General features: G+C 32.2%; 1 protein-coding gene across 1 annotated transcript in view; it reads left to right on the top strand.

Annotated features, from left to right (window-relative positions):
- The window catches only part of LOC125067928 (steroid receptor seven-up, isoforms B/C), a gene marked incomplete at its 5' end in the record, with an annotated part of 82,719 nt that extends 63,165 nt beyond the window's left edge, over positions 1-19,554 (top strand). The window contains one exon of the mRNA XM_047676826.1: positions 17,098-19,554. Within this exon, the coding sequence (XP_047532782.1) occupies positions 17,098-17,372 (275 nt within the window). The remainder of the gene's footprint in view (positions 1-17,097) is intronic.
- Positions 19,555-22,879: the final 3,325 nt, after the last annotated feature.

The following is a 22,879-nucleotide window of genomic DNA, read 5'->3' as shown; positions in this document are numbered from 1 at the left end:
GACCAACGACCTAACGAGCTGTGACCACATGAATATTCAGCGCACTGATACAAGGAATTAATTTCGTTGTCACTTGTCACGTTCAACAATTTGACATTTCGAACGAATTTCACAACATATACGAACTTTTTTACATTTGTATAAGCAAAGGCACATTTTGGGACTATATCATTTAAATATTCTATTTTTGAAATTTACATTTAAAAATTTAAATGAAATTGTTAATAATATTTACGAAGCAAAATAAGTAATACATATAAATATTTCCCTTAACACGGTATTCGGTTCTATATTTAAAAAAGTTGATACACTTGACACTTCACAATTGACTGTAACAATAACTCTATGTTAAATAATTATATGTATATGTAATTAATAGAGCTAGATACGATATGGATGTTAAAAACCGTGGAATTGGAGATGGTATCGTAGATTTTCCTGCAAGATATATAAAGTTGATTGTCAATATCATTTTAAATTTCGAACCGATAGCTCTTCGTTTAATTTAATCTCTTTTGACTTGCAAATCAAAATAGTATGAACAAATTTGTATAATAATCGAATAAAAATATATACCTAGAGTAAATATTCAATTGACTAAGTTAACAATATTACAGCAAATAAAACAATAATATATTTTTAATAAATGAAACATTTTTATTTTGTGACAAAATTTGTCTCCACATAGTACAATAACAACTGTCATTAAATAATGAACTCAAATTCTAAACGTAAGCCGTAACAATAATTTCAACATAACCATATTAACTTCTATTCATCTCGATTACAAGAGGCGTCAACGAAAATCATACGATTATGACAATAATTATATTGCAAGTCGAAAATTCAAAGCCGAATAATGTTATTTAAAAATGTCGGTAACGCGTGGTTAGTGTAAGGTTACTAATTATTAGTTTCGAGGTTTTGTTGTGGATATATATTACTTTATACCCTAGATGTATTTTATTGTAAGCGTAAAATGTATAATTGTTTTTTTTTCATCCCAATGTTGCCAGTTCAAAATAATATTTTCTATTTTTATTGACTGGTGTATCGTGATATTTTTTTAAAACAAAAACATGTTGATTGATTAAAATGATGATGATTTAAATTTTGGGGCATTGGGTCCAAAATTTAAATCAACTACAAGTATATAAAATATTAATCAGTTGATTTTTTTTCTTCAAACATAGTAGAATTCTTTCGAAACTCATAAAAAAGGTGAATTAAATTGCAAAATTTAATTTTCACCCATCGATTAGCGGTCACAGTACAGGGTGTCAACTCGACGCTTCGTTCCAGTGACGTGTGCAGATACGATTATATGAAGCCCTTAGGGAGATGCAAAAAATGCGTGCACGATAAAAAGGGATTGGGATTGTGACTTCTGTCATTATATATAAGTCATGTTTGGTTGAAATTATATATGTGTATTACTGTATATTGTAATTTACTACTTATCACCTAACTTTTTATTTTATTCATAAATTAAATATTAATTTAAAAAGTTTTATCGATAATTATTTTATAATTATTTTCATAATTTAGTTTAGAAATACACCAGTCAGAAATTTAATTATTAAAAAGATTAAAACATAGAATCATTTTTACGGTTCTATGTTTTAATATTATTATTATATGTTTTATGATTATCACCAGAATCGGTTACGAAAAATAAAGGTTAAATAAGAACTGATTAAATCAATTAACATTGTTTTCGTGGTAAGAGTCGTGGCCATTCAGAGATTACGAACGCGGTCGAGGGGACCGAACACCCCGCACTTAGTAGATTAGGGTTACGTGCTGGTTTATCTACGGCTTGTTGTTTAGGTAATCGCAGATTAGAGTAACAAACCGTTACCGAGGACTGCAAAACATTGAACGGTTATACGGTAATTAAATTGAAAAAAAATAGTTTCTTTTTTCAAACAGATTCAGTTGACATTTGTTGTAGTCCTCCATAAATATCGTAGGACATGCTTTTCTTTTTTATTATAATAATTAAAAAAAAAAAAAACAAACAGTCGAGTACCTGATCTTCCTCAATAAGAAAACTCTATTCACATTTAGATTCGTGGTATAAGATAAAAATCGAGAAATAACTTATGTACTACAAAGAACAAAAATTCGATACGCCAATCTGCATTAGAGCAGGATTTAAGATAAGAATACGACATATACTTATGTGTTATAGAACAATTAATAACGTGTTCAATATATATAAAGTCGTATTATAATCAGACACTACTCAGTTTAGTTGTGTTCCGATTTGAAGGGTGAGCCAGTGTAATTACAATCACAAGGGACATAACATCAAAAGTTCCCAAAGGCGGTGGTGCATTGGCCGTTTAAGGAATGGTTAATATGGCTACAGAGCCATTGTGGTGGTGCCGGTGGTGACCACGTAACTCAGGTGGCCCATTTGCTCGTCTGCCTACCTATAAAGAAATAATTATGTTCTAATTATACCTACTTTATATAATTTTAATCAGATTGATAGTGACGTATCTACGTAAGTATAGTCAGTCTAAGTAGTTAATGAATGGGTCACATTAAGTTGTAAAATCCAAGATAACGTAAGACAAAGCAGAATGAAGAATAATCACGCCATCAAAGTGCGTATTCCCAATGATCCTGCGAATAAGTACAAGGGACAATTTCGTTAAAAAGCTCATTAAAAAGTTGTTCGAATCGTTAATTTCTCCGAGTCGTGATTTCCCGTTCGGTCGAAGTTTTTCTTTTGTGTCCGTTTAATTGTGGATCTCTACCGGCTGAATTAACCAAATGAGGGCGACACACCGCGCCCGCGTCGCCGGTATTCCTTATGTACAATCACGAACGTAAAACTTACCTCATCGAGCACAAATTAATGTGAGAGACACTGCTGTATTTTTGTTAATTTTACGGGTAATTTATAATAAATAAATAAATATGTTTATTAAGCTGATTTTTGTTTCAGTGATTATGGGAAGATAGTTACACATAAAAAAACGGTTATGGTTTTATTTTAAAGAGCTCAAGCCAATCAATGTGCAGAATATTAAAGAGGAATCTTGATTACAATTTACTAAATTGTTACAATTTAACAAAGAATTAATTTTAGTGAGAGGAATAAACGTACGAAAGTCCTATAAAATTTATTGAATAAACTGACACATGAAATCATTATGTCTCTAAAATTTTCCCATAAAGTTCTAGAACTCCTGTTCCTAATTGTAAGGTCTGTAAAGCTCATCTCACCGAGAAACAAGACCTTAAATACCCTTTTATAGCTCGTCCATAGACAATAGATTTCTTGAACAGATCAGCTATCCTACATGAGCGCGGGAATGTACCAAACAAAAGGACGTTCGTGATCCGCGCATACACTCACGATGCCATTAGCGGGCGCCGTGGGCGTAATTAAAGAGTTACAATACAGTACTGGCGAATTAAAAACAATTAACTTGAGCCCGAATTGAGCACAATGGCCGCACTGAGCACGACTGGACAAGAGCATGTTGAGCGTGAATTGCGACTCCTGTACGCGAAGGTACGAAGGGTATTAGTTTAAGAGAATTAAAAATGAAATAATCTGACACATAAAAAATACTAGGACACCTTATATAGGTGACTGGATGTATTTTTTTTTTTTTAATTTATATAGGACATCGTAAAATTGTAAATACTGTTATATTATCGGTCGTATCCTTACGTAGTCGGAAGATTGTGAACCTAAACATATTTCTTACAATTTAATACATAATATGACCTATTGAAGGGAATTTTAGTCATAAAAACATTAACCTAAACAAACCGAAAGGTTGTAAACAATTATCCGTTCACAATCTTTCGACGATAGTAACGGTATTTATGATTTTACGGTGATATATACATACGGTTTCAAATGTATGTACATGTATAAACAATTCCGGAGCCGAACGTCGTGAACAGATGTGATTTCATCGACTCAACACTGGGCACATGAAAACCTTGCGTCCTCTCGTATATTTTCGAGCATTCTTTGATAAATCACGAAGGTAAAGTTAAAAACATGTTCTTAATAGCAATAAGCACATGGACTTAAAGAAATGACATAGTCTAATCTCACTTATTACGTAGTTAACGCATAATCTGATAGCGAATCAGAAAATCAACTCTATATGAAAACCAATAATATACGAGTATTTTAAGAAGCAGCATACATCGAACTGCGAATTAATTTTCTTTGTTAAACACATTTGATTTTACGCACGTTTATTTGTAAATAACAATCATATATTTAATAATAAATATATTTTCGAAATAAAAGGAAAAACGGAGAATCAATCGCGTCCTTTTACCGTGTTAATCGGTCCGTCAAATTAGGTTTCCACCGTACTTGCGAAAGTGCTGACTGCTGGTGTAATGCCGCTGAGGGGGCGACGCCATTTTGTTTTTTTTTTTATTTTTCGGTTTTCACGGTATTGCGGGTCTATTACCGGGCTTTATGCTAAGTTAGTTACGCTTGGCATTCTATTAATATCAGATTTTGAACTTTGATTTTTTAAACTAATTTAAAAAATTATGATATTTATTAAGCATAGCGAATTTATTTTCTTACTTGTTACTTACAAAGTAGTCCTTTTAAGCAATTACTACACATTTGTTAGAGCTGCGTTTTGCAAGAAGTGATAATGATATTATTCTAAGTAGGTATTGCTTTATAAATGTAATTATTTTTTTTTTTCTAAAGTCTAATTGAAACTCTTCTTTTGATATATTTTTTATGTTCTCGCGTTGAGGGAAAATCACTTTGTTTTTCCTATAATCCGCGTGACCCTTAAATTTCTTTCACATTTCAACATCATTCATTCACCTCACCATCACTCATTCATCATACATTCTGCACCTCGGTTAGCTGCATAAAGTTTTAAAATGATCAAAGAAAATAATGTCTGGAAATTCATAACCATTGATAAGATTAATAAAAATATTTCCAATCAATACTTCACGCTCCGTTTTTGAACGTACTATTGTGGTTAATACAATAAAAAAAACCACATATGATCTTTTATAACGCAATTGGTGAATGAAATGGGGTTCATATAATTAAGGCAGTGTCGTGTTTCGACACGCGCCGAACAAAAGAGTGAGATTTTTACCGTCCTCTTGTACAATTGTGTCATCCCTCGTTCTAAACAATCCATCGATTATTATCAATGGTTCGAGTAACAAGAAACATTAGTTAGTGGCGAGTACGAATAATTATATGTTGTAATAAAAAAATCCAACATAATTAATTGACTTTGGCTGAATTGATGCGATCCTTAAACCGTTAAGGTTTATTAAAAAATTAAACAGATGGATATAAGATAACTATTTTATGTGACAATTATCACGATGAAAATATAAGTAAAAACTTACTACGTATGCGCTTTGACCAGAAGCACAACATAGACAATACCAGCCTAGGTCATAACAAACAGCCGTGTAAAAGAAAACAAAACCCTTTATAGTCTGTGGAAACCATACATATATCAGACACGACAATGGGTGGACTTTTTGCGAGCGATCGTGTACCGTGGCTTTTTGAACTGGAATTTTTTCACTCCATTCGTCGTGTAGGCGGGCTTTATTTCACCCCAGGCTTAGGGTTGGTCGATGTTGACTTTTTTATTATTTTTTTAATTGTACTATAAATAAAGTTTAGATAAAATTTTATCTAAATAACAAAATTGACTGATTATTACTATTATCGAAATTACACACACTAGTGTTATACATATTTGACATACTATATAATTGTATTTGTAGTATTTTACGATAAGATAATAATAAAAAATCTATTTTTTTTTTATAGTACTGTTTTAGAAAAGGTATCCCTTATTTTTACAAGCTTTTTTCGTAGGTATAAAAATGCATATGGACATCCCTGCGTTGAACATTAGTTTCAAACTCGGACAGCCGTCCTCCCGTTCCGTGTACAGTCATGTTCATCTAAAAACTAAGTTTAGAGTCATGTCCATTACAGTACAAACGAGACTGTACGCGACTGTAATGCCTACTGCCAAAGTACAAAGTAACTACCCGTAGAACCTTGTCATATGAAAAATTTAAAGATGATCGATCGAGATACTTAATTTTTTTATAAAAATATAAACATACAAAAGTACATATGTTTGTGATATTATTTGTCAGTAAATTATAGCAATACTATAACGAAACACATATACATACTCGTATCGTTAGAACCTTATCATAATCGTATATTTAGAACCTTTCGTTGGAATAAGTTAAGATCGGGCATAAATTTATACTGTAATATAGTTTCACATGGGCCTTATTTATTTGTATGGTGCCCATGTTGACTGAACAGCCCATTTCAAAGTATCGTATTAGAAGCGGCGACAGTTATGGAAATAAATACACTTTTATGGTTGTTTATTGTCAACTCCGGCGGATTGTTAATTTTATAAGGTTCTTCGACTTTATAATTTCATTATCATAATACGTAAATAAATAAATAAATATATAAATAAATATAGAAATCGGTAACTGAAATTTTATAAGGAAATGAAAACATCACAAAGCTAAGGACTGTTTTAAAAATAACCGCTTTTCCGTTAAACCGATATCGGCACTTTTTAATTTACTTTTTAATAATAGTTCAAGGAGAAAACCGTTGACCCAAAATGGCAGCTCATTTCCCGCGTTCTAGAACCTTTTTTAAACGATTAAAAAGCACGTGACAATAATCGGGGCCGCTGTTATCCGTCGAAGTGACTTTGTCAAGAGGTATCATCGGTGTCAAGCACGCACTGAGCCACTACCGCCCTCTACAACGCTCTCGTACGTGATTAAATCGCGAAATGTCAAAGTGCAAAGATCTTTGTATCGCTCTCACCCATCGCTCAATGCTCTTCTCCGTGATATGTTCATTCATCAAAAAACTGCTAGAGGCGTATATGATAGTGCGATTAAAACTAGGGCGAGAAGTACGCTTTATGTACATATTTGTTTTTTTTTTATTTTAAATTAAGATATAATTGCGAGTTAGATTTCGTCGACTGTATACAACCATCGATACGTCTTATCGAATTATTAATAAGTTTATTGTAAACCCTACTATTAAATATTACACTAACGAGATAAATTCCCTTTGTAAAAGTCGCTATTTATAAAAATGCTGCACGTATAATCAAAATCCTATAACCTTAACACTTATCCAATCTACCCAAGTACAATATGCTTTTAACATTGCATTATGTGCCCTATTTAATACACGATAAGGTAGAAAATGTTTTTAAGCCTTCGGTGTAAACAATTGTATGGATGTGTACATGTGTCAATCTTTCGTTTTTCCGCCACATCCGCGGTCAGCTCTTTGTTATTCAAATGAAACCTGCCCATCTGAGCGAAGGGGAATAATTAAAGGATATTTAATAAAAAGAAGAAAAAACTAAAAACAAAATCTGTCTTTTCTATCTATCTCTATTTCTCTTAATAGATATATAAATCTATATATGTAAAAGCGAAATACCACTCGCTGATTAATGAGAAAGAACAAATCTCAGAAAATAAAACACCTATTTCAAATTTGGCTGGTAGGTTCCTATATAGGGTGTAGGCATCCGCTAAGATTTAACGAAACTCCACCCCTAAGAAGGTAAAACGGGGATTGAAATTTTGTGTTTTATAAATTTCGTTCGGTTAAAGCCGCAGGTTCAGCAAGTTAAAACTAAAAATATAGTGCATGATTGATTATCACTCCATCTGTCATATAATTCAAGCTTATCTTTTAAATCCTACGTGACGTTTTGTCTGGATTTTGTTAAAAAAAAAAAGTTTCCTAGACAACTATTTGAATTGATTATCTAAAAGTATTGCATCTATATGAGGTCAGTTATATATAAGCACAGGGTAGTTGCTGTTACGATATTTCAGTTATATTACAATTCAGGATAAATAAAATTGTACATATTCAAGTCTTAACATCGAAGCAGTAATCAATAACGCCTAACGAATATCTCTCCCATATAAATATAATATAAATTTTATCCGTGCACTAAAGAGTTTAGAAGTCCCGAGTAGTGATTTACTCCATCGTTAGTCCAGGCTAATTCTTCCGCGTTGCGAACATCGTATCACTATTCTTTCTATCTCTTTCTCGCAATCGAGTTTACGACGTCATTAGTGCTATCAGTGAATACAGTGCGGAAAATCCTTAACATATATTTTTATTGCAATATCAGCTTTATATTAAGGGTAATAAGATTATGGGGTGTTAAAAATAGTACTCTGTACGTCGACGCAAAGTCACATGGTACGAAAGTAAAGAATGGCCAGTGATAGTTAGTTAAGGCGCGTTTTGTTTATGAGAATTCGATAGTTCCAACCGCTGTGCTGAGAGCCGATTATACCATACTTTGTGGTTGCCATCGTGTGAATTCCTCGATTACTCTTGTAATTTAAGCGTCGGACTAAAGTATGATGCTAGATTGTTTAGTCCCCAAGCTAATGGCTGTATTTAAAGAAATATCTTCGACCATACTTAAGTGTTCAACGTATTGAATTTAAAAACAAAATAATACCTATTTAACAAGAAGAGATTGATCGGTGATATTTATTAAATAAATATTATGAAATTCAGAAAGTTATGAATTAAAAGCAATTTCACGTATGAATTAATATAACAGTAAAAAAATATTTGAAGTAAAAATTTTCACAAATGTGTTACCATTTACAAATGACACATAATAAGCCGGGAACACACGTGACCGCGCTCCGATCTGATTGCACAGCCGCTTTATGCCTGAACCGGACTATCAGTGACACTCTGACATTCTGAAACTGACAACCGCCGCTGACACCGACATCGCTCTTGTGACACTTTGACCCAGTTGACGACTTTGTAAACCGCATTGTTCTTTTGTGTTAATTGTGTCTGAACGAACTGGAAATGTTCTTAATTGGTTTTCGTTACAATCATATTTCAGACAGTAATAATCAACCAGTACAATTTTGTACTTATTTATTTTTACATACTATACATTAACGATTTTATTTTATTATTATTTATTACTTCTTGTGGTTTTTATTATGAAAAAAGCATATAATATGAAACCGTTTTCAAATGAAACGCGCTTTTCACTAAGATTTTTATGAATAAACTGGACAGTAATTTCTCTTTCCACAAGTACTTTACAATAATGAAATAATTAACATAGCTACCAGTAGCCGTGAAAGTATTGTTATGTCGTAAAGTAGCGCCACCCGCGGTGTTGTTTATGTCACAGCGATCGCGAGATAGCCTGCCTCGCATTGTGGACGCGTCTTTACAGCTTTCGCGCCTTTTCGCTTTCGCGTTCCACGCTTAAATCAACTTATAACTACAGATAAAACAAATACCAACTAGTTTTATAACATATTTTAATCCTGGTATTTTTATATCGCATACTGTGTCTTAATAAAATCTTCGATTTTCTTAACAAAAAGTAAAAACCGTTTCTTAAAATACTATTATTAACGTTTTAAAAATATAAGACAGTTTATTTCAATGGCACGAGTCAAATCTCATCTAAAGTCCTGCGTCCAGAACGTTAAAAAAAACTTATAATACAACAAAACATATTTACAAATACTCGCTCGCCCGCCCACTCAAAAGGTGTTTATTTAAAAATTTCGACACACAATACGAACGCAACCTTTTTTCTCTTTTCGCGCCATTTAATGCTATTTCGAGCCATTAGTATAGAATTCTATGAATTGTCAAAACGTTCATACAATATTCGACCTTATTCTTTTGATGCAACTTGTCTATTTCTAAAACTGTCAAATTGACGTTTTCGATCAACTTTTTTTTTATTTTATTTTTTTTGGGACACGTGTTTACAACGTTCAATTTGTGTCTATTGATTCATTGTCGGTATCTAAGATATTTATTACTTTTCAATATTGTCACCGTTATTTGGACGTTTTGATTAAAATTATTTATGTTAATGTTGTTTATGCGTAGTCAGTACATTTATTATTTTGTAAAATGTCGTGTATCTATGATACTAACATGTGGTTTTAATCAATGCATCTATTTTGAGTTTACAATAAAATATATAATATTAATTCACGTCTTACAAGATACTTATACGCCTTAGGAAAATGGGTTAGTTAAGTTAAAATAATTTAAAACGAAATTATCTATTTTGGAATACTTCAAGAATACATATATAATTTATTCTTATTTATTAACTCATACAATTATCTTCATTATTAACATTATAAGGATATGTCAAAGAAGATATATTTTGAAAAATTATTATTGATTAAAGAAAAATCGCTCGCTCACAAAATAGTCATATAGCTCGTGTATAACATGCTTTATTAGGCCACTATTTAGTTTAAAATAAGCCTCAATACAATGATCAACCCTTTGTCTAATTTACTTCATACCATAAACCATAGAGTTTTGTGTGACATTAGCACAAATTGCGAAACCTTACTAATAAAACGAAGTTTGTTCTACATTATTAACGTAAATAAACACCTCAGATCACGATAAGGGAAGGGTGTGATAGAAATCAACGTGACAAACACCGGGCTATTGTGGGTGCTAAATTTGTTTCGCTATTCCGATCTCCTTACGAGATTATTTTACGATTGTAAAGGCGCCATTGTTGAAGATGGAAGCGGGTACAGGATGCTCCCTCGAATATCGACTCCTTGCTATCAATATAGAAACAATTTTGGGAATCGACCAAGTTATGTTTTTACATAGTTTTAAGCTAAGATTAAATTATCGATTTATCGTAATTCCGATAAAAAAATGATATTCTTCAAAGTATTTCAAAAAAGGGGATTAAGGGGGGGGGGGGGATATTGGCTAAACTTATACTTCCTTTTGCATTGTGTTCAATTGTACATCTTAACTTTATTGATATTAGACAATGTAAAGTTTTAATTTTAAATGGCAGACAATTATAATTTAGGCAATTTTTTGAAAGAAGTGTATTTTAATAATTTTTTTTAATATTAGGAGCAACCTATACATCATGCTTATTTTTCCACCTATACTCCTGTACGCGTCAGTTATAATAAGATTCGGTCGAAAAGAGAGCTATTATGTCCGGTCCATTGTTCGATAATGCTCATTCTTTGAGTCTTAGATGATCCCGTCTATGCAAACATCTGCTGAGCACGCCTACATCATGCTCTTTGCGCTATTTGTTATCTGTTGGCTTTATTATTCAATCTGATTTATAATCTGTATCCAAAAAATACCATGTATGGTTGTATACATTTAAATCTTTTAATTTTTATAGATTTAAAAATTATGGCAATATTGTATATGTTTTTCTATGTATGTGAGAATTAATTCGAAAATAGGTTATCGTTCAATCAATCTTTTTTAATTTGATTGAATCTGATACTTCTTCAGAAATTAGATAAATTCAGAATAAAACCCTTTATCAAAATATGAAAAGCGTTATTAACACCCGCATGACGCGTTTAATAAGCGGCAATTATTTTATTTTTATAAAAGATAAATATGGCGCGAACGAATGAATGAATGAATGCGGGCAGTCGAACTAACACGCTCGATCACCCTTTACTATTCAGTAAATATCGCTTAATAGTTCATAATAGAATACGTCATGCGTGCTCAATTACAAAAAATCTATTTTATTGATTTTGATTAAAATAATGAATTATAATTTTTTAATGTTGGTACGTGACACTTTGATTGAGATTAATACATTATTAAACACGCCTTGTTTTTATATTTATAAATGTCTGTACTAGGGTAAATTTATAAAAGTCTAACTTTTAATAAATCCGTAATTTTCAAATTCTCAGGAAACGATTTTATATTATCGAAATATGAGTATATTTTTTGGAAAACAAATGAAAAATGGAATTCTAATTACAAATAAAGTGTAAGTATCAGCTGACTCAATTTATGATGTCCCTTTTTATAATAAAAACTATACTGAGAATGTTATGTGCCAAAAGAAAAAAACACATGAATAAATCAAATCGCACATATAGCAATTTTAGTTGATATTTTTTAATACTTTATACAATTCTAGACCAATATTTGTTTTAAAGTGTATTTGTTTGTATTAACGGGATACTCTCCGGAAATAATGATCCATTTCTAAATATTTTTCAATTGTCGATCTACATTACGCCTTAGTGCTATAGGGTGTACCCGTACCGTATAAATTGTACACATACGAAGCCATAGCGAAACTATTTACTATATAATCCTTATATACGATTATTAACAATTTATATTCGATGTTAATATTAAACATAGATTCTATTTCAAATTAAAATTTAAATATTTTTTATGGTCTATTAATATTAAAATATATTATATAAATCAATTCGAAATTTGAAATTATTAATAAAATTCGTAACGGACGCGCGTCTCAGTGGCGCCGGCGCGCGCGGTCCTTCATTGCGGCAGATGGGACATTGATTTAGCGGGTCAAATCTGTTGACATCACCATCAATACTATTTGAGCCACTAAATGTTGCTCCAACCTCTGAATCACGGGTTCATATTTCATTATTATTATTTTATAATTTAAAAAAAGTATTATAACTTAGTAGTAGGGCTTCATGCGAGCCACCCACTTGTCATAAGATATTCTAACGCTAACCAGCAATACTTAGTATCATTGTGTTCCTATTTGAAGGCTGTGTGAGCCAGTGTAACAAGCACAGGGGACCTAACAAGATGGAACGTATTTCTTACAATGTCTATGGACGGTGGTGCCCATTTATTATCTGCCTACCTATTCCAAATAAAACATGTTTACAAGTGACAGTTGTTCATAAAAAAAAATACAGAAAAATGTACGCGTATACAAGTAATATTATTACAGCATCTATTACGTTTTATCGAATAATGAAACTCGGGTACAAGAGTGCATTAAACACACAATTACTACGATTCATTAAGCTCGTCTTATTCTTTACTGGTCATTCAGACCGGGGTCGTATCAATTAAAGTATATTACATTGTTACGTCGACGGGCGCAGGGTTAATTACTATTGGACGATCTAAACGTGATATTGGACCAAAGATCAGCTCGGATGTTTGTTGGGCACCTTTCGATTTCAGTGCTTTAAGGTTAATAGTTTAACAAGACACATTGCTTTTTATACAAATTTATTTTAAAAGTAACATTATATTTATTGCTTGTTTATAACTTTTTTTTAATTTTACTATTAAATTAATCTTACCAGGCTTCGAAAAGACAGTGTTTCTATAATCGTGAAATAATTGATATTTATTAAAATAAAATAGTCTGAATTGCATTAAATAATTTCCCATAGTAGCTATTTCGTTTTGAACGTTTTGTTCTTGCAACGAATTTGATTAAATTAGCAATAAATTTATAAAAAAAATATATAGACGTATGAAAAGTCGATAAAACAACATCCTTACTTTATGAGCTTTATATATTTCCATTAGTCATATCGAATTTATTTCATGCCATAAAGTCATTTCAATGAGTTACGCGCCCTTACATGAATACAACAATATTCATAATATAATACAACACTAATATTGCCTTAAGTTTGCTTTTTTTGAAATATACACACTTTAGTACATAGATAACTAGCCTAAATGACTTAAAATGTACGTATTATAATTACCGTTCTATACGTATCAACAGTAACTTACGTATTACAACAGAATAAAATAAACGTTTTGTTCTTGCAAGATTTCAATTAAATCATAAACGAAAACAAAACGTACCTAAACGTGGAAAAATTTATTTAAATAACAGTTTATATAGTATATAGGCTAGCAAGTAATACATAGACCGATTCAAAGTTTATCAATTACGTTCATCACAAACAGCTGCTCCGGCGACAATTAGTGTAAGTGAATAGAATTGTACTTGCGTCACCGTCGAAGGCGTGGACCAGGAATTAAATTTGATAGGCATTAGCTACTGGTGATCTGGGTCGCTGAGGCCACTATTAAATATCAACAGTTTGAAAAGATTAAGATTACATTCAAATGTTTAAGGGCCCACAGTTTGTTGAACTTATGGTTGCTATTGAAGATCCGTCATAGAATCCAAAATGGTCTATTAGATAGATTGCGAACATCGATGCTATTTAAACGACCATATGTTATCCCAACCTCTAAATCACAATTTCATATTTCATTCATTTCCTTATTATTTTTTCCAAAAAAAATAAACAACCACTGGAATATATCATGAAACATGAATTTTATTCTTACTGCTAAGAAATTATGTTGGTCCCAAGATATCAAGTTGGTCTCTGTGATTGAAAATAAAATTAAAAATACCGTATGTATTAAAATCCTCTCAAAATTTTTGTGTTTATATATTATTAAATTTTATAGCAACACCTAATGGTAAGTGGTCACACCGCCCACAGACATTACCACTGTAAGAAATATTAAGCTCACCTTACATCGCCAATGCGCCACCACCCTTGGGAGCTAAGATGTTATGTCCCTTGTGCCTGTGCTTATACTGGTTCACTCACCCTTCAAACCGGAACACTACAATACTGAGTACTGCTATTTGATGGCAGAATATCTAATGAATGGTGCCTATCCAGGCGAGCTTGGAGAAAGACCTACCAACATGCAAATAATTATCAAAATGATTGCTCAAAGTTTGCAATTCTTCAGTTTAACCACTAGCACAGTTGCAGTCAATGATCATGTTATTATCAATATAAAATAGTGAATCAATGAAAACAAAACCTAATAATTAAAAATATATCGAACGGTTACATAGGAAATCTAAATGATTCCGATTATATTCTGATATGCATCCATTTATTATGGATCACTTTCCTATCCCCTAACTAAAGAACTTTCGCTCAGTAGAACATTCACTGGTATATACTTTATTAATTTTGCATTCAAGAGCTCTCGTTATTTTAGTTAAAGAAAACAAGTAACTTTAACAAGTAAAAATACTTCATTGTCGATAACACAACATTTCATAAATATAATATAGGAGATTATGTCAATATGACTTGCGATCACTCTAATGCTTTGCCTTTCGTATTTTCTCAATTTATAAAACACACGTTGTCGTCCGCGGGTTCGCTCGCATTTTATATGTTAGGAATAACACGCGTAGTCAATGCCTCTATAGTTCAAGTTTGCTTCGTATCAAATTTCATCAAATTCGATTCAGTGGTTTAACCGTGAATAAGTAACATACAGATAGACAGAGTTACTTTCGCATTTATATATTGGTATATATATAGATATCTTCAAAGACCTTCCTAGTAATTTTTCATAATATACCTAATGACTATCCCTGAGCCCGTCTCCAAGTGGGTTAATTTTTAATTACACCTCACGCACATGTCAGTTACAATTTTTTTAAGTGGTCACTTTATTACTATGACACGTATCTTATGAGCGGTTAAATTGAGAATAACTCTCATTATGCCTATTATCACAAGTGGGTCAAGAATAGTATGGTGATTTGTTTTTTTTTACCTACTTTGTATGTTATGTTGTATTTACAATTTTACAGCTATTTGATTCTGTTATCCGCATACTATTGATTTTTAATTTGAAAGTTATTTTTTCGTTGTCTATTTTATATGGATTCAATTAAGCCAATAAATCTTTTTGGTCACGATTAGGGTACAATTTGAAGTTCGAGTTTCTGTGAAACGTTAAATGTGTATTGTTACAGTAAAACTTTTCTATCATAAGTTTTCACTTCTGTCACGTTTAGGTATAATTAAAAAACGTAACAGATAAAAAAATTCTATATTTATAAACATTCTAACCAAAAAGTATAGTATAATAACTGAGTATTCTTAAATTATTTTAAACACAATAAAAACCTCTTTGGTGGATATATCGTTTACAGTTTAAAACACAAAAAATACATTTTCGTATGAATAATGACCGTAAAAACATTCCTCATCTCAATTTCCTTCCCAAGCAAAGGCAGCCCTACATCTGGTAGCGTAATGACAGTTTTGTTTACCGCGTCATTTCGCCACCGTATAACAATAAAAAATATTAATGTTCCAGCAAACGTACTGGGGTCCTAATCGCATTAAGACGGCCTGCGACCGTTCACGGACTATTATACTAAGACATTTTTATATCTGGGGTCTATAACGGAAAGGATTATTTCGTATTACGAAACGAGTATCGAGAAAGAAAGAATTAAAAATGTCATCCATTACGTAGATTTCTTCTGCATCTGATGAATATTTGAGATATGTGTAATATAATATTTTATTACTTACGGCTTATGATAATTAAATATATTAATCAACATATGTGATGTTAATATGTAATAAAATAGAATGTTTTATTTTATTAGATATGAATACTCGTATATGTTTTTTAATAGTATGTAGTTAGGTCATTCTATATTTCTTAAAATTAATTATAGTGAATGTTTATTGTAATGTCTTTTTTTTATAATTAACAAGAAAACTTTACTTGCAGTCTGAAGTAACTTTATCTTTTGGTTTACACGTAATACGCAAAACATACTAGAATGATTGCAATGTAAAATATTATTCAAACTAAAGCTCATTGTATCACGCAAAAATCTTTTTCAAACTGTCAAATATCGTTTTTCAAACTTCATTTCGAACGCAAACATTTAGTTTTATAAACGACGAGACATATTAATCCTGTCTTATTATTGCATTAACGACTTTAACTAAAGTAACTTTAGCCAACAACCATTAAATAAAATATCGTCACTTACGGGAAAGTTGTCAACTGTTACTTCAACAAAATATGTTATTAGGACAATTATTTGACACTTACGCGTTAATTGGTCATCAACCAACTAATACAATAGCCAGGTATGTCTTAACTAACGAAACACCATCTCATTATTTTTACAACTTAAATATTACGAAACAAAGCAACATCGCCGCGCTTAATGTAGCGTTTATATTACTTTTATCTACCTGAGTTTTTGGAGACGATGTCGTTTACATTTACATAAATAAAAGTTATTATTGGGGGAATATGACGTTAATATTCATCATTATATTTATAGAAAAGAACGAACCGTTTTAACTTTAAATCGATCACTGTGTCTTCAAGTTATATGTTTTAACGTATGTTTGTCTTCTTTGCAGATGCCTGCGGGTTATCAGACGTACCACACATAGAAAGCCTGCAAGAAAAATCTCAGTGCGCACTTGAAGAGTACTGCCGGAGTCAGTACCCCAACCAGCCCACGCGTTTCGGCAAGCTCCTACTGAGACTGCCCTCGTTACGAACCGTGAGCTCGCAAGTCATAGAGCAGCTGTTCTTCGTTAGACTAGTGGGTAAAACCCCCATTGAGACATTGATAAGGGACATGCTGCTGTCAGGGAGCTCCTTCTCGTGGCCGTACATGGCGACCATGTGACATACAATGTGGAGACAGCTCGCGGCGGCCTGATCCACGCCCTACGGCTTTCCGCCATATCTGCCGAGCCAGCGTTTCGACTTCCAAAGGTACCAGCGTGAAGCGCCCGAAGACGCCGTGACGTCATCCAGCGAGTTCCAAGACTCGGAACAGACAGCATCCGAAGAGTATTTCGGATCGCGAAGCAGAGACAGCGAGAGAGCCGATCCGTGCCCATCATTCGATCCGATATCAGCGTTCTACCCGCCGAAGACGGCAGAGCACGAAGTCTTCGAAGCAAGCAATAATTGTGAAACTCAAAAAAACGCTCAAAAAACCTCGATGATGATCGACAACCTCCTGAACATTAGAAGTGAGTCTTGTTCGCAAGCGAACATAAAATGAACTCTTAGGGTATATTGGGGTCAGTAGTGACATAGTTCAAGTTATTTTGTTCCTCTGTAATATATTTAGACTAGAGATAATATTTAATAATGTAAATAAAATGTTTTTATTATATTGTAAATGTATATTTAATGTGATAAGGTAAAAGAGGCATGTTTTCTACGACGTTCAATAAGAGAGCTCTTTAAGCGATATTCCTAAATTGGAATTGATTTTGTATTGACTATATCTTCCGTAAGCAGTAATTTATATAGGCGAAATTTAAATATTAGCAATCTTGGATTGGCAGAATGCAATAATAGAATACTGAGTGGCCGATGTACGTGGATACGTAGACGGACGGTTTTAGTCGATAAATTGCGAATTTTTGATGCAATAAAATATTCCAAGCCCAAAGTTCTGTTATAAATGAATTTCTGTTTAGGTGCTATAAAAATACTATCGGATTTTATTTGAACTGATCTGTTTTTGATATTCTAAAATGCAGCAATAATGAAATAAAAATATTGTAAATGTTTAATATACTGTAAGATTTAAATTTTTCTTTCACTGGTGCTTTTAAAAATCGTAACTTTTTTTTTTTACCTGTCAAAATGTACAAACTTTGTATAATTCCGAGAAAGCATTTATTGTATCGTTTTTTAAAAGATTTTCGTAAGCAATAATAATGTTAATTTGTGTGTAGAGGTTTTATATGATTTCATAGTGTTTTATTGTTTCTTATATCGTATTAAGAAAATATCTTTATATCGAAACATTTTGAATGTGTTTAATTAAAAACATCCTAAGTCAGTTGTAGTGGCAGATTTTTTTATTTTTTAACTTTTCTCTAACAACAAATTCGTATCTTGTTAGTAAAATGTCACAAGTTATTTAAACAGACAAGCTATATTGAGTCTTATGTACTCTAATTGTTATAATTATTGTGTTCAATATCGTTCGTGTCGGAACTGTGTCATTGGTAAACGTTTAAAAACGCTGATGAGATACGAATTTGTTGTTACAAAAATATACTACTATATAGAAAAATAAAAACGTACACAAATAGTCATTAAACATATATAATTCTATAGAACATTTCAGTTATAAGATATTTTTTGTTTTGTTTTTTGAAAACATAAATACAGAAGAATAAAAATTAACAAAAGTCCTAGAAAATTGGATTTATATACGAATATGATCGTAAATAATGCATTGATTACGTTTAAAAAAATATCATTAAGAGCTCTACAAACTCAGTTCTCTAAGAATTGGATAAGTAACTAAGGCATATTATTTTATTTTCTTTAATAAATTAAAGTCGTACAAAAGTATAAGCAAAATTCATAACACTTCAATGTACATAATATTTATTATAAACGACTATTCAAAATGAACGTACGAATATGTTTTTTTTAATCCATCCAATGCATTTTTATCTCTAGACTTGTGACATAAAAAAATTACTAATAAGAGCAATATATACCTCTCTTTTTAACACCAGTTTTCCTTATTGAGCATAAACTCTGTCTCTTTCATGTAATATGTTTATTGATTAAGAACGAATTCTAAATTTGAAATTCGTTTTATCTAGAGATAAATTATCATTGAATATCCATCGTAACTTTTTATTATGATTTGTTTGTATATTTTCTACTCTTTCACTATTGTGAAAACTCCTGCCAAATCTACGACATGTAAAAGAGAAGGAATGTATTTATTCGCAATAATTGTACAGAGGGTGTAATTATAGAGTCGGTGTGTTTGATCGGAACTGTATGAGAAAACGTAATTGACGAATAAAAAATGTCTTTCTGGATTCATTTGTTTTATTTTATCGAATTATCTTGCAATAAAACCTTTTTCGTTTACGAAAAGTTAAATCGTATTTTATAAGGTATAAAAAAGGAGGTCGTAAAACGTATTGAAAATTTGAGTCGTAAATAACTCAATACCATCAGCCAATCAAGTCTTTACGATGATAATAATATTTATTTGACCGAATCCGCTACAGTGGCCATTGTACCTGCGTAGCACATTGAAATTAGCACAAAAATATGTGCGCAGATACAAATAACTTTCTTTGTTCACTTACTCTAACATTCCGATTAGACGACAAATCACGACGATAAAGATTTTAGGCAGAACCAACTTTACGTGCTCTCTGTGGCACGTATGAGAATTACCACTTTCCACCCTCCCTCTTGTAACTGAGAATTCCTCGACAGAAAATCCGAAACAACATTTTCATGACCCAAGACTGAGGACCCGCGATTTTATAACTAGACTGACATGGCAGTCTTTATTGACCAAACTAGTAAAATATTGTATGTATTTAGTGTTTGGTGTGGTAGGAACCAATGACTCATCAAATATTCTTGCAAAACAGCAATAATTAGTATAGTTGTGTTACGGCTTGAAGGTGCATGAGCCAGTGTAACTACAGGCACAAGGGATATAACATCATTGCTCTCAAGGTTGGTTATATCTTACAGTACCAACGACAGTGGTAATCACTTACCATCACGTGGCTCGTTTGAAAGTATCTATACGATGAAAAAAAAGTAAAACATAAAAAAAAATCGAGACATAAAACATAACCGTCAGTGTAACATTTAATCGATACTACACACCATCGATACATCGACTTTAGAGATAAGTAAGACTAATTAATTGCCTCGAGTATCGCTAACACGTATGTTCCCACGTGCCTCGTGCGTACAAATCAGAGATCGCGTGCGCACCTGTTGCACGCAATGCGTTCCCACACATACGCACATAGAAAGTAACCGCAGTACTGGATGCTGTAATCATAATATGTTGACGCAAATAATATTATTCAGTACAATTTTTACAATATCATTTTTTTTTTGAGTCATATTTTACTTCCAATATTTTAAGAGGAAAGTTGTAACATTATTAATAAAGCAGAAATTAATATGAAAATATATTAGAATAATAATTATAAACAACATATTTAAAACATACCTATGGAGTTTATAGTGAATACGTTACCTATAAAATTAGATAATTAAATAATAATTACCCTTTTAGTCAATTTAGTCGAAACGTAAATTAAAAAAAATAACGTTAATTAATAACGAAACAAGGAAAAGCAACATGACATGTAATTTTGTTTTAATAATACAACTAAATATTTTCCTACCATATATGTCACTGGCTGTTTGTACAATTATCATTGCCAAATTAAGAAAAAAAAATTTCGATAATACTGACGTATTATCGATATTTAGAAACAAATCAGTATAAAATCATTATAATATGTAAGTCAATGTCTCAACTTCCGACCACCTGCCAGCAAATTCACCACCTGCGCCACGGTTGACGATATGAACCCACTTAAGTGTAAACACGCAATTATTTGTGCTGAAATGGCCCAGTGGTTGGAACGCGCGCATCGTAACCCATGATTGCAGGTTCAAAAGGCAAAATTGAATTTTCATGTGCTTAATTTCGGTTTATAATTCATCTCATGCTCGATGGTGAAGGAAACATCCTACGGAAACCTGCATGTCCAATCGGTATCTATTATATATTCCCGAATTGGAGCCGCATGGTGAAATGAGCTCCAAAACTTCTCAAGAAGAGACCTTAGCCCAGCAGTGCAGTTAGTTACAAACTTTTCCCGTCACTGTTCACAATTATTAACAACAGCAGATTACGACGAAACTTAGATGAAAATCAACTCGATTTAAATAAAGTTTGGGTAAGAATATTATTTCTCCGCGAAATATTTGTGTTTTTGGTTTGAGTTGAATAAAAAAACACAAAAGTAACTCACTTATATTATTATTATACAAATTTAGACTATTCAATCATCATATTTTTAAGTTGTAATGGTTCAGCGACTAAAACAAGTTAATTAAACGAAAGTCGTAGTCCCAAATCCGAGTAACGAATATTGATATATCCGTGTCCTTATAATTCAACGCGTTTTCCGTAGTGAACGAAATACGAGTAAAAAACCAACTCACAGTAAAAAAAATCCAAAAATCTTTTTTCATTAGCAGCCCGTAAATGTCCCACTGCTGGGATAAAGGCCTCATCTCCCTTTGAGAGCATATTCCACCACGCTGCTCCAATGCGGGTTGGCGGAATACACATGTGGCAGAATTTTGTTGAAATTAGACACATGCAGGTTTCCTCACGATGTTTTCCTTCACCGCCGAGCACGAGATGAATTATAAACACAAATTAAGCACATGAAATTTCAGTGGTGCCTGGGTTTGAACCCGAAATCATCGGTTAAGATGCACGCGTTCTAACCACTGGGCCATCTCGGCTCCTTAATAGTCATAATAAAATTATTTATTAGAACGCTACTGAGTTACTTGCCAGTTCGTCTCAGTATCTACATTCAGAATAAGTGATTGCTTGATATTTTAGTCACGCTAATTTTGGGACGCTGCTTTCGTTGACACACTGCCCCATCTCATAGTGAAACAGTGTTAAGAGTCGGAGCCGCCTCGGCAAAAACTGAAGCGAATAAGCGAACCAAATAATTTCTCTTATTCCAAATTATGTCTTTGTCCCATTTGCAATCGAAACACGTAAGGTCCTTGGAGCAAAAATGGTTGCAAAAAACCTTTAAAATAAAAGTATAACATCTCGCCATATATTATCATATTACCTTTGCTGATGACAGGATCTCTGGTTAATTTTATGCCCATTAAGAATTGCAATTTAACAAGGAAATGCTTGTATTCTTGCATTCCACGATTTGTGGAGTAGCTATTAATAAAATATATTATTTTAATTCGAATATAATTAAGCCCTTAATGTAAATCATTATACTTAAATAAATATACATTAATAAAAAGTGTAACAGTATGTAGTGCTGTCACCATTCCACCGTTAAACTGTAACAGCAATAGGCAGCTGTGCTGAATCAAAATCCGTTCAGGTCAAAAGTCTTCAACCGTTGGTCACGCACACTGGTTTGACGTAACGTAACGTCACGTCACGTCCTCGTAACCAAAAATTAAATAATTGTTACACTCGACGTAAATTGGTCTTTCAGAATATTTCTGATAATTCTTAAAGATTTAGATGTAAAAATAGAATAGAATAGATCGCATTTAAAGTTCGTAATCGTGGATATAAGCGAATTCAAATCAGGCAAA

This window comes from Vanessa atalanta, chromosome 12 (assembly GCF_905147765.1).
Source record: "Vanessa atalanta chromosome 12, ilVanAtal1.2, whole genome shotgun sequence".
NCBI classification, from domain to species: domain Eukaryota; kingdom Metazoa; phylum Arthropoda; class Insecta; order Lepidoptera; family Nymphalidae; genus Vanessa; species Vanessa atalanta.
This window is presented reverse-complemented; position numbering and strand designations above follow the sequence as displayed.